Source organism: Gossypium raimondii, chromosome 2 (assembly GCF_025698545.1).
Source record: "Gossypium raimondii isolate GPD5lz chromosome 2, ASM2569854v1, whole genome shotgun sequence".
In the NCBI taxonomy this organism is placed as follows: Eukaryota; Viridiplantae; Streptophyta; class Magnoliopsida; order Malvales; family Malvaceae; genus Gossypium; species Gossypium raimondii.
This window is the reverse complement of record NC_068566.1, coordinates 32,622,644-32,635,963: the sequence shown is the minus strand read 5'-3', so window position 1 is coordinate 32,635,963 and position 13,320 is coordinate 32,622,644. Positions and strand designations below refer to the sequence as shown.

The 13,320-nt window shown below is 34.7% G+C and overlaps 2 protein-coding genes across 3 annotated transcripts; one reads left to right on the top strand and one right to left on the bottom strand.

Moving 5' to 3' along the window:
* Positions 1-631: 631 nt before the first annotated feature.
* Positions 632-2,773, bottom strand: LOC105788411 (1,4-dihydroxy-2-naphthoyl-CoA synthase, peroxisomal). Its single transcript, XM_012615305.2, has 4 exons — positions 2,379-2,773; positions 1,271-1,369; positions 1,089-1,136; positions 632-912 (listed from the first exon to the last, which is right to left on the bottom strand). Exons 2-4 carry the CDS (start codon positions 1,328-1,330, stop codon positions 796-798), a joined length of 225 nt encoding a protein of 74 aa, XP_012470759.1. The 5' UTR covers positions 1,331-1,369; positions 2,379-2,773; the 3' UTR covers positions 632-795.
* Positions 2,774-4,447: 1,674 nt separating this feature from the next.
* LOC105788410 (protein PHYTOCHROME KINASE SUBSTRATE 3) lies at positions 4,448-6,545 on the top strand. Of its 2 annotated transcripts, none has more exons than XM_012615303.2 (2): positions 4,448-6,103; positions 6,203-6,545. In XM_012615303.2, coding segments are annotated over exons 1-2 (927 nt in total). In that variant the 5' UTR covers positions 4,448-5,177; the 3' UTR covers positions 6,204-6,545. The 2 variants fall into 2 exon arrangements, with proteins under 2 accessions (XP_012470757.1, XP_052483198.1); XM_052627238.1 differs by having other exon boundaries at positions 6,200-6,545.
* Positions 6,546-13,320: the final 6,775 nt, after the last annotated feature.

The window sequence follows — 13,320 nt, the reverse complement described above, 5'->3', positions numbered from 1 at the left end:
CATTAGAACGAACAATACCCTTAATTCCTGACCCCCTCCCTTTCGAAGTCGAGGTTCCTTTACCTCTTCCAACCGTGATACCAGTTTCAAGAGGCTTGGCATGATTAATTCCTCCATTATCCTTGAAAGTAAAAGCCGAGTGATTTTTTGGATTAAGAAATTCACTATTTAAATCCACCACTAAATCAACCAACCCATCAAAAGTGGGGTTAAAGTGGGCATTTATACCCAAGGGAACCGACCCCTTCCCAAGAATTTAATAAAATCAGTTGAGAATCAGATTTGGAACAATGACCTTTTCATCCTTTCCATTTAACGCACTACTCGAACCAGCTTGTTTTAAAAATTCTAAAAAATTCGCTTCACACACATCCTGTTCCTTGGAATTTTTCGTCTGATTTAGGTTCGTTTGTTTGCCAGTAAAATATTTTCTGAAAAATAATTTCTCGAAAATAATTTACTTTTCTAGAAATAATTTACTTTTCTGATGTTTGGATGAATCTGTGTAAAATATTTTTTGTTGTTTGACAGATTTCCTGAAAATATTTTCCGGAAATCCTAAATATAATAAATTTTATATTTAATACAATAAAATTTACATCAATAGTGGAACGAAATACAAACCGAGAGCTTTTTCAGAAGCAAATTGATTAATTGGAAACCAGTTGACGAGATTGTTTTACATGTAACAAACAGGGTGTATTAAATAAAAGAGCAAGCATCCTTTGGAAATGAATAAAAGTAATGTGGTAGACTGAAAAGTAGAAACCATTTGAATCCACCCAATCCTCAACCTTACGGTCGCCTTGAAAATTTTGAGAAATCTGAGCGTCTACGCTCCACATATGCTATTTTCCCCTCGTTCCCTTCTTCAGTTCCATAAAATATGAGTGTCGCATTTCCACCAACTTCCTGAAAAAATGTAAAGGAAATGAAACAAGTGAATTTTCAGATTGAACAGTTTTTTTAAAAAAAAAAAAAGGGTTGCTTATGATTCGAATCCAGATCAAACACACTGCTCAGATTGCATGTAAGACGAACAACGAGTATCATGCGAAATAAAAGCCTCCATCTTTCTCGTTGCTTACCAAACGGGACATTATGTTACTTCCATAACCAGCATCAAAACTTCCCACCTGCGGCATATCCAATCAGATAATTCCAATCAGGGCAACAAATTTACAAGCATGTAGCATCAGCACCACCATCCAAAGATGAAAATTACAAAAACAACAAAGTTGGAGCAACAGAAAATATGATTTGTAAGCACCTTGGGACCAGTTTGACCGAAAATAGCATTATCTGCAGCAATGGTCAGATCACAAACCATATGTAAAACATGCCCTCCTCCAACAGCATAACCAACAACCTGATTTATAAGAATGACAACAATTTAAATAATGAAAACTAATGTAATCCAACAAAAAATAATCACTGTCACTAATTATTTTAGAAATAGAAGAAAAAAGATTACCATTGCTATCACTGGTTTTGAAAAAGATGCATGCAAGGGAATGTAACAACTTGCCAAGAGAATAGTCCATAAGTTCCTTATAGCACTACACTAAACATGTAATACTACAGGTATGCTTATGCCAATGAACCAATGTTCAAAAATTTTGTACTAAACCATAAAAGCTAATATGTGTTTTACTGTAAGTGCAGAGCAGAATAAACTTCCATTCAACAATCCAATTAATGACTTTCATCATGCCACAGTTCAAGCAAACCATAAAACTTCATGAGCATAAATAAGAAAGAAAGGTTCATTGGATTAATGACAACTAGGAATTTTTTCAATCAAGCTTTATCACTCTGGAAGTGGTGTAACAATGTCGACAATGCCACTGCTAAAGCCCCCAATAGTGATGTGAACAATTTAACAACTGATTGTAGCTGCAAATAACAGTATAACACAAAATACTAGCGATACCAGTCCAGAATTTAAAGCTAAACCAATACCTTTTATGATATGAAACACAGTAACAAGCCGCAAGATGGAAAATAGAAAATCAAATACAGCAAAGTGATGCAGAGGTAGAAAGTAGACAACTTAATCGAACCATAACTAAAAAATCTCATTACTCAATACTCAAGTAGAAACTCAAAAATTTAAGACCCAAAATAAGAAAGCAAAATGCATCAGGGGATTGACAACTAGGAAAATTTTCAATCACTATAGAACCAAGACTGAAAACCCAGTCAATGTGAAGGAAACCTTTACCATATGCTAAATATCCAGATCAGACCTCTTCGACCAAAAACAATAATGGATTGGTTTTTACGGTTTTTCTAAAATTCAGTAAAAATTCACTTACAAATTTAACAGACCCATTTCGAGTGAAGTAACCTTGATAAAAAGAAGACTGAGATTATACCTTAATAGGACTGTGGCTGCTAATTTTTTAGGGTTTCTTCAAAATACAGACTTGGTAAGGACGACGGTCGACCGACAGAGAAGAGGAGGCAGAGATGATGAGGTGAGGCCAACGAACAGAGATGAGGAGGAGAGGCGGAGGCTGATGGACAGAGGAAGGGAGAACCACTGCGATGAGAGTGAAGAGAAGAGAATGGAAAATGTCTTACATGTTAAGAATCGGTAAGACCTTTTTCGGAAATTATGAAATGATTTACTCGTATTTTGGAGAATGTTTTCCTATAGAAATTCATTTTCCAGCAAACAAACACAGTAAAATTTAGAAAATATTTTCTGGAAAACATTTTCACCCTAAACAAATGGACCCTTAGTCCCACTATGACTTCGGGGACCTGCTGTGAAGAAGAGGAAATTAAGTCAAATTTTAAAGCAATCTCAATTGGATCAGAAAGCTTACCTGGACTTTCGTGTGTGGGCCTTGAATGGGTTCTTATTTCTATTAATCCTGGTCCGTTGCCCTCCATCACATCAACGTTACCAACAGGCCCATAAGACTGGCCCACTTTGCTTAAAACAGGCTACTCCTTAGCCGATTCCCCCATTTGTGAAAGTGACTTTTTTTTTTTTTTTTAAATTCTCCTATATGGGACATGACCCACGAAAATTCCTCCATTATCGCTCCATTCATGCCATCTCCAATCTTCGACAAAACATTAAATCAGAAGCCCATCCCTTGTTTAGGCAATATTTTTGTTGTTAGATTCTCATTACCCCTTGAATTCTTCCGAGATTTTCTTTCAACGAACATCCATGGGCCAAACGATTCCGGCGACTCCTTCATCTTCTCCTTCTCCGGTAAGTCCACTATGACTGCTTCTTTGGCCATTTCACCATCCATCACAGTTTCTTTGGAAGGGAAAAGATCACGCACGTGGCTATATCGGCCACACAAAAAGCAAACCGCCAGCAGCAACTCGTATTCAACGCGTTGCACCATGCCGTTGATCAAAACATGTGGTATGAGCGGTTTGTTTAGATTGATAAAAACCGCCGTACAGGCAAACCGTCCTCTGGATCCACAATCTGTTTTAAAGTCAAGTTTAGTCACCTTACCAATTAGACTGCCGATTTCTTCCAAAATTTTCCTCTTATAAAAGACCCCCGGTAAAGTAGGAAAACGAACCCAAGCCATGACATGATTCGGGAACGGCTGAAGGGGATTGAAATCTGGACTCCACGGTTGAACCGTGAGGTATTGTCCAAAGACAGTCCACGGCCCCTGAGTGAGCGCCTTTTCATAATCGTCCTTACTCTGAAATTTGACTAGATAATAGTCATTCTCAACGTGATGTGAAGGCTTCCAGAGACTTAAGGATCCGATTTTGCAGTGTGGAATAGGCTAAATTACATCCCAACAATTTCACCACCACCGTGGTTGCCATGTCTCTAATCAAAATCTGTTGGATTCTCTTAGAGAAGTTGGTCGTGGGAACTCCATTAATCGTAGTCTTCGTGACATCGCCCTCTAATAACTCAAGATCCTCCTCTCCGGTAGAGCCATGATTTCCCCTTCTCAGCAATTTATCTTTCCATGACTCCACCTGCATTGGAGTCGAATCCACAGCCATAAAACTTTCAATGTTTGTTGTGGGATCCTTAAAACGAACTTTTTTTTGTATTAAGATCTTCATTTGAAATACCCGATCAAGTTTTCCGACATGATAAAAAGAATATGAGAAAATATTGTTACGCTGCTAGTGGAGTTTAGATTCTATAATCAAAATTAGAGGTTGACAAGTGTTTTAAAGGAAGAGACTTGTCAATTTTGTAAGAACGTTTGTAGAACAAAAAAAAAAAAACATTTCATATAAATATATATAAAACATCAAATAATATTGATTTTAACAAAATATTATATTAAAAAATATTCAAGGCTTAGTGCAACTTGATTTGTTTTCTAAATTTATGATATATTAGATTGGGTTGTTTTTACATATTATGTTAAAATTAAATATATTATAATATATAATAATAATTACCCAACTATTTTACCATCCAGGGCATATCAATGTGCCATGGGTCTTGGCTTGTAGCTTAAATTATACCATTATAACTTTAGTCTCTTTTAAATAGTAATAATTCAATATATTCCCTTTAAACCTCTAGAATTTTTTTTTTCCAATTTTATTTCGACCCATCCCACAATTCTGTCTTTGCTCGTAGATGAAATGAAGGAGCTTATCGAAGTAAAAAGTTTTCTGACGTGAAGGAAATAGAATACAAGAATGGCAGATGATGAGGATAATATTCCTGTGTCCTATTTACAACATCGACGGAGTGATGGAATTATAAACAGTCAAATGAGGAAGCTCTTGACTGTCAAATATTTAATCCCTGAAAATACAGTTGCGCTTCTATATCTATAGAGGCCTGCATTAGTACAATCATTGGTGGGTGACCTCAAACTGCAGCCATGTTCCACTTGTCACCACACCATCCATATATACCAATTATCATCAACTATTGGTGCATAATGTCGAAAACTAAATGAAAGATAATTCCCCCATGTCATTAAATTGGTTCAAATATATAATCTACGAGATGATTTGTTAATCCATGCCCCACCTCATTAAAACATGGAACGTTGCAGCCCTACCCCTACCCCTGCCCCTGTGCCTCTACATATACATAATTCATGCCAACTGATCTGCCGGTCCTTCCTCGAATCTTGAATTGCATAAATCAACCGAGTTAAATCCGGTGTGTCCTCGTCCTATAAACTTTCGTTTAGAGTTTTCCTATGGAGCCTGCGAATCAGCATCCGGAACCAAGAGATGAGATCGAAGAGGGTGAAATCGGTGTCTTCGGTGCCGAAAAATACTTCAACATGGAGCTCGATGATGGTGAGTGTCCCAAGCTTTATGACAAGTATTCGAACCAAATCGATCTTCATCATATGACTCTTAGTGCAAGTTCAGAAACCAGTTGGAACATCCAATCTGTTTCGTTACCGAATTTTACAAGGAGTCGATCCGAAAACAGGCGAACCAAGGTCGATGGAAGGAGCTTTTTCTCCAGTCTTGGTAGCAGCGGGTCCTCTTCAGATGGGAAATCTGTTTATCTCAATCAAAACGTTGTTCATGGAAAGGATTACAGCAAAGAACACATTCGAGCCGATCACAGGCCTATAGACATGGATGGAACGAAGCTGGTTCAAGCAAAATTTAAGGTGGAAGATGAGTTTGACACCCAGAGTTTCGATCCACGAAAATCCCTGGAAGTGTTCGGATCCAGTGGTATGAACAAAGGAGACATAGCCAAGAACCTTGAGAGGAAACTGTGTAAGTTAACATGGGATGCCTTTCCAAATGCCCCAACCATTTCATCTATATACAAAAGCAGGCTTCTAGGGGATGATGATGATGAACATAGTGAAGGTAGCTCAGATCTCTTTGAGATAGGCAACATATTAGGCGATGGTGAGATGACCCCATATGCACCAAGCGAGACCAGCATTCAATGGAGTGTGGTCACTGCCAGTACTGCAGCTGACTGCTCATTTGTTTCAGGTTACGATGATGAAACGAAATCAGCGAAAAGTATTAGCGCTCCGGCATCAAAAACCACCGTCAAAGAGGCTCAAAGAAGCCGATCAGGTGGGATATTGGGGTGCCGAAGACACAAAGCAGTCATGGTGGCTGAAAGTACTGCATATAGAAAGAGATGGTAAATTACTTTCCTAATTGGCGTATTTAATTATGTAATTGCTCTAAAGTATTGCATATAATCTCCAACATGGCATTATTATTTAGCTAATTTTAGCAGAATGGCATAATGAAATTGTACTGGGGGAGCGGGGACAATCATGGTTTGGAGGTTCTGTACAGGATTAAAGCCAAGTTGCTTTTGAAGAAGCAGTCTTTGCCTCACTTGAGAGACTACAAACATACAACTTTGCGTTGGCATTTGTTGTTTGTGTTCCAAACTGAAGATCCTAAAACATGATGACGGAAAAAGTGGCATATAATATCACGTCTTCAAATCTCCCATTCCCATGTTCTTGTCATCTATTGTATGTTGCATTTGTAATCTTATATATATATATATATATATATATATATATTAAAATCGAAATATCAGTACTTCTACGTGAATAGCTTAAAATGTCGTAATGCATGTTTTATGTAATTAATTTATTTAGTAATTAAGTTTTTATTAAAATTAAAATCTTAAATCAATTTAAAAACATTTATTAATAAAAACTATTAGTATGTATTCAGGTAAAGAATATTTGGTATATAAAATTTTGTTAACTTATCAAAACCATATATACAATTTTGATAACCTTATGGTTTTTTCTTAAAATTATATGATTGTTTATATAATCAAAGCTTTATTTTGATTTTTTATACAATATTTTCAATGTTATTATACTGATTGTTTCACTCGCATTATTTGTATCTATTGATAATTTTATTGATTGAGTTTATGTCACAAGTCAACTTGAAACCAACTCAAGAAATGACAATGTCATGATAAACAATTAGAGTGTATTTAATATTTTTAATTTAATGTATTTGCCTATTTAAATTTCTTTTTACTCACAATTTAAATTAATTTTTTAAATTTTAATTTCATAAATATTGCATATGTGTTGTTATTATTATTAGTTTCAAATATAACATTTCATTATTTCTTATTTCTTATCTTTAAATACACACTTATGTTCTAAATTTATGATTTCCATATGTATACACAAGTAATGAACTTGAGTAAATTGTACAAATAGTCACCTAACTATGCTTATGTTCCTATTTTTGTTATTCAGTTTTAAATTTTTTAAATTTAACCACTAACGTTTGAATTCATTCCTATTAATTTTGGTCACTTGCCATTAAATTGATAACGAAAAACCTTTTTTAAGTAGTATAATAACACATTTAGTTCTCAATGCTTACACATTTTATCAATTTGAACCTAATTCTAAATAATTCAATAAATTTAACCTTTCACATTTACAATTAAATTTCCTAGCCAAAGTTTTCATCTTTTAAAACAGAGACATTCCGCATCTATTAATTGTTTTATTTATGGTTGAAATTATCAAATTCAATACATAGTCCCTTTTAAAATATAATATACAATAAAATTATATAAATAATTTAATATTTGTAAAAATAATTTTCACTTACTATCATAATTTTAGTTTTTAATTAATTTGGGATATGATTTGACACTAAATCAGATTATTAGTGATACATATTTGCTTATTATGGATTTAAAATTTAAAACAAATAATTAAAAATAAATAAAATACATAATAAACTCTTAACCAATTTATAAAAATTAAAAAAATCATTATCAATGTATCAAAAGGAAATTCAATTAATTCTTTCACTTTTTTCTTATGAAAATTAAATGTTCATAATTTTTTATTATATAATCATTGATTGAACAATTGAATTTTTCAAAGCCATAATTTTAACTTTGGATTTAATTTCCAATTTCAAGGATCAACTTTGAGGACTATTTTTATCTAGCTTGAAGGAAATGTCATACTATTAACAACAAGAGTAAAACTAAAGTGTTTTTTAAAGGTTTTTCATTTTCTTTAGCCAAAATTTTTTCAATCAAAGGTTTACAAAATATTATATTTAGAAAAAAATAATGAAAAAGAAAGGAAATTAAAGTTTCAAAATAAACTTATCGAGAATTGGCTCGAAAAACAACTTGCTAGTTTTATAATTTTAAAATGATTAAATTCATTTCGACTATAATTTTTGCATAAATTGTATATGTATATTTTTTTATACAATGTCTACTTTTAACCATAACCCTAATTGTATATTTTGAATTAGGAATTGTTGAGGGAGGTTGATTCCTTCAAGAAAAATCTTCGAAGAGTCGTTCGTTGGGCTAACCGATCCCTCAACAATCAAAGGTATTGCCCATTGATGGGGGGTTTGTCTTTGATACTCTGTCGAGAGTCAATATGCTGTGAGTAGCTACCCAGTGAGCTTGGTTCATAGATCCTAGAGCACTTCGATTGGAAGACCTGTAGAGCTAAATGGAGAGATGTTAGTATAGAACGTGTAATGATTATGAAGCTCACCTATGCATGCAAGGACTTGATCCACCAACCTTAGGCCATTTACTTGCAACCATGATATCATTGGAGCTACTTTTATAGTTGAAGGGGGTCGACTCCTTCAGAAAATGTCTTTAAAGTGTTGTCCATATGACAGAGGTTCATCTAGTGAGGGATCAAGAGATATGGGGTAATGTGCAAGGTTAAATGTTGGTTGTACTACTTAGGGTATTTTATAGCTTTTCTGATTTATTTTTTTGCTTCTGTGTAGGTTATCTACTTTTTGCTTATGACTTTACTTGTTATTGCAAAGGTGAGCAATTAATCCTTTAGAAGATGGCTAGTCCACCTATTATGGCCTTAGTTCTGACAAAAGAAGCGTTAAACGCTCCACTTGATATTTTGGGGTTATGGAATACGTAGAAGAGATGTTACTCTACGATGAAAATATTCATCTGATTCGAGTACTACTTTGGATTTTAGTTTTGGTATAGGACCTTAGAATATTTTAATAAATTTGTTTGTTTTACCTTTATAGGTGCTGATTCAAAAGAGGGATCAATGGTTAAAATTCGGGAGGTTGTTACTGGTGAAGTTGTTAGGAGCATAGGTGCGCTAACTCCTGTTAGTGACGTGAATGCAACAGAGGTGATTATCATTAGTGAGATTAATACAACAAAGGTATTGGCAACGTCTACGTCCATGACTACCTTCACTGTCCTTACTCATGATTTCCTAAAGAACTTGGGTTCTTTTAGGAGTCAGATGATGAGGGGAAGTGGACAAAAAATGCCTCTATTAGTTCCCAAGGGTTAAAGTCCAACAAAAAAAAATAGAAAAAGACTATTGCTAAAAATGTAGTCATTGGTAGAAGCGAATGTGTTGATACTGGAAATGTGAGTGTCAAAAAAACCTACTAGGTCATTGCCTACATCAACTCTTAATGTTACCATTGGTTTATTAAGTTCTTCAATTCCTACCATTGTGGTTCTGATTGTTGTTGACCCTCTGCGAAATATTCCTCCTTTAACAACTGTGGCCTCACAACCAGTCACGCATGGTGTTTTTCCTATCAGCTTTTCATCAGACTTTACCTCCGCATTAGGTAAGTTAGTATATCTATTGTGGTTATTACCTAAATAAAGTTTGTGTAGCTTGCACAATAGTTATATCTTTGTTGTAATAGTGATGTAAGACATCAGCACAAGCTAGCTACATCAGTCGTGTTAGCGTTCTAGATATATCTGAGGAGTTGAGAAGGGGGAAAATGTTTTAAGGTGTATTCCTAGTAAGAATAACCCTATCGTACACTTTTTTCCTTTGGAGAGATGTGCTGAGCATTAATAACCTCCCATTGAATCTTGATGAGGTGATGACACAGATAATAACTATGATTCCCAAAAAGATATGAGATGTTGATTGTACTAATGTTCTAATAGAATTTATAAGAGCTTGGGCGGGTCTTATAGCTGAACAAGCTTATACTTTTGTACGGCTAATGAAGATGTGGACATTTGTTGCTAAGTAGTTAGTTGAGCTAAACCAGGAGAAGCTAAAGCTGAAAACGGGATTCGAGAAGTCCACTGTAGATGTTGAATTGCACAAAAAGTTGAGCACGAAAGTTGCTACGAGAGAGGCAAGCTTTAAATCTGAGAGCGAACATTTAGAGGATAAGAATGAAGTTTTGAAGAAGGAGAAACTTGGGTTACAAGTTGAGACCAACACGTACAAAGAAAATATAGATAAACATGTGGCAAAGATGGAGTAAATAAGGCGAGTTCGTGCTACTAGGAGTCTTACAAATCAAAAGTAGTGGCTATCATGTAGGAGCTTGATGAGATGATCGAAAGTCGTGCCCAAGAACTAAAGTGTCTAAAGAAAAATTATAGAAGATGTGAATTTTGCTTTGTCTGCGAAGGACAGTTTGATGGTCATTATTGCAGAAGATGCTAAAACTGAGATAGTGGATACAATACCTTATATGCAACGAGGTGCTATCTTGGCCATTGAAGTTTATTGGGGATAGTCAGAGAAGGCAGTTAATGATAGCCAAAGCAGTTATTCGTTGGTTAAGAAGTTGTTAGAGTTAGCTTCTTGATAAAGCATCAGATCATTCTCTGTATAAATATGAGGTTGATAACCTTGAATTGTAGTAATGGTTTTTATTCTTTAATAAAATGAGTAAACTGGTTATTTTTCTATTTTCTGTTATATTGTTGATCTGAAGATGGTATCAATGCCAGGTCATTTTTTTAAGAGTTCTTGGATCTTACTTTTCATAATCTTGTATTCATGGTTCTAAAGATAATTTTTAGGAATGGTGGTCATTCTTATATGAATGTAGGAACACAAAAACAGTTATCAGCACTACCATTTATGGCTAGTTTAAATGGTTTGGGCTGTTGAGTTCAGTAGCTTCCCAAGTATGACACAATTAAGCTCAACAATAATAATTTTCTCTTATGGAAGCATCAGATCATGCTTATTCTTGAAGGTTATGGGTTGGGAAGGTATGTGTTGGTTTATTCTCTCAATATTTCTCAATATATAATTGGTGCAGGTGGTGTTCTTGTGGATAATCCAGATTTCTTGTTATATAAACAACAAGATAAACTCTTATTATCATGGTTACTTTCTACTATGTGTGATAATATTCTTGTGTATCTAACGAGTGCCACTACAAGTTTTGATATCTGGTTAACGATATAAAAAAGGTTTGTAACTCGGTCTAGTGTTAAACTGTTTAGTTTAGGATTTATGCTTTATTCTCAAAAGAAGGGTCAGATGACTATTAAAGAATACATTTCTAAGATTAAACAAATGTGTGATGTGTTAACTGCAGTTGGGAGTGGTATTTCTGATTAAGAATATGTTAGTATTTTTCTTGTTGGTCTTCCAGTTGAATATGAATCTGTTCGGGTAGTTGCTTCAGCTGCTAGTTTTTCACTTGAGTTTCTTACTGAGTTGTTGGTGGATTGTGAGTGTAGAAAGCTTGAGTTTGGAAGTAATCTCCCTATGCAAGCCAATGTGGCTCAACAACAGGAGAATGAGGCTGATTAGTCTAAGGTCTTTCATCATGGATAAAATAGAAATGTTAGGTTCAGAGGCACACGACAGTTTTATCATGGTCGCAGCTCTAGGGTGCGTTTTTTAAACAACCGTCCTCAATGTCAGGTCTGTGGGAAAATTGGACATATGGTGCAGAAATGTTACCATCACTTTGATGAAACTTTTTCAGGAAGTGTAGATTCAATTCCAAGATAGGTATCAATTATCATCAGTTTTATGATAATAGGCAGGTATCTTAGTCTTGTGAAGGATGTACACATCATTGATGATGTGGCTTGTCTAATTCGAATGGTCATAGTGTTAGTTTTCCTCAGTCCAGGTGGCAATCTTCCCATTTTCAGGTAACAAATTTTTCGTCAGCAAAGTCAAAATGTAATCTTGTTATTATAGGTTTTGTTCCTAAGAGTTGTCAAGTCTGGTATCCAGACTCCAGAGCCACACATCATGTGACTTGTTATGTTTCTAATCTAATTGAATCTGTTGTTTATACTTTTACTGATAGGTTAATTGTGGGTAATGGTTCTAGTATACCTATTGATCATGTAGGTTTTTCTACTATTGTTTCTGGACAGAGGGTTTTTCATCTCAAGCATGTTATTCATGTTCCTAGTGTGTGTAAAAATTTGTTGTCAGTAGCACAATTTGCCAAAGATAATCATGTTTTCTTTCAGTTTCATCCATTTCATTGTTTTGTGAAGGATCTACAGACAAAGAAAACTTTACTAACGGGTCACATTCATAAAGGTTTATATCAGTTTACAACTACATTTCAACAAGGCATTCTACTAAGAGATTTTCTAATGACACTTCAATGAGATCGTTGCACCACAGTGAGTTTCATTCCAATACTGATGCTATTTTGTGGCATAGGAGGTTAGGACACCCTTGCAGTAGGGTTCTTCAACCAATTCTTCAAACTTTTAATATTTTCTTTCGGTAATATAAGTCTTTGTCTATTTGTTCAACTTGTCAACTTGGCAAGTCTCACAAGCTACCATTTTCTAATTCCAATACCATATTTTCTACTTCTTTTGAATTGGTTGTATCTGATTTGTGGGGACCTACTAGTGTCTTGTCTGAAGAATGTCTGTACTATGTGTCCTTTCTTGATGTATATAGCAGATTTACATGGCTCTACTTGGTTCGAAATAAATATGAAGTTGTTTCCAAGTTCTTGGAGTTTCAAAAATTGGTTGAAGTTCAGTTTAATTCTAATATTAAGGTTCTTCAAATTGATTGAGGGGGAGAATACAAGTCCTTATCACCGCTTCTTGCACGTTTTAAGATCCAACATAGGTTAACTTGTCCTCATACCTTTGAGAAAAATGATCTTGTTAAAAGGAAACACTGACATGTTGTGGAGACTGGTCTCACATTATTTGCTCAAGCCTATTTTCCTTTACATTTTTGGACTCATGCTTTTGTTAGTACAGTGTATTTAATAAACAGGCTTCCCACTTCTATTTTGCAAGATCGATCTCTATATGAGGTATTGTATCATAAACAACTTGATTATCGACACTTAAGGGTTTTTGGTTGTAGTTGTTTTCCCTATCTCAGACCTTACAATAACCACAAGCTTCAATATCAGTCAGCAAAATGCACTTTCATTGGCTATAGTCCTTTACATAAAGGTTATAAGTGTATTGATCCTACTGGTCGAATATTTGTCTTGTGACATGTTGTACTTGATGAAACAAGTTTTCCTTTTGACACTATAGGTGTTCTAGTTACTTTATCACGATAGTCACAAGTTCACCAACGATCGTTTCTCCCTCTTTTGTCT

Coding starts and splice junctions, on each gene's coding strand:
- LOC105788411 (XM_012615305.2), bottom strand. CDS start 1,330: ATGGTTTGTGATCTGACCATTGCTGCAGATAATGCTATTTTCGGTCAA. Junction 1,137..1,270: donor TCGGTCAAACTGGTCCCAAG/GTGCTTACAAAT, acceptor GATATGCCGCAG/GTGGGAAGTTTTGATGCTGG. Junction 913..1,088: donor GTAACATAATGTCCCGTTTG/GTAAGCAACGAG, acceptor ACATTTTTTCAG/GAAGTTGGTGGAAATGCGAC.
- LOC105788410 (XM_052627238.1), top strand. CDS start 5,178: ATGGAGCCTGCGAATCAGCATCCGGAACCAAGAGATGAGATCGAAGAG.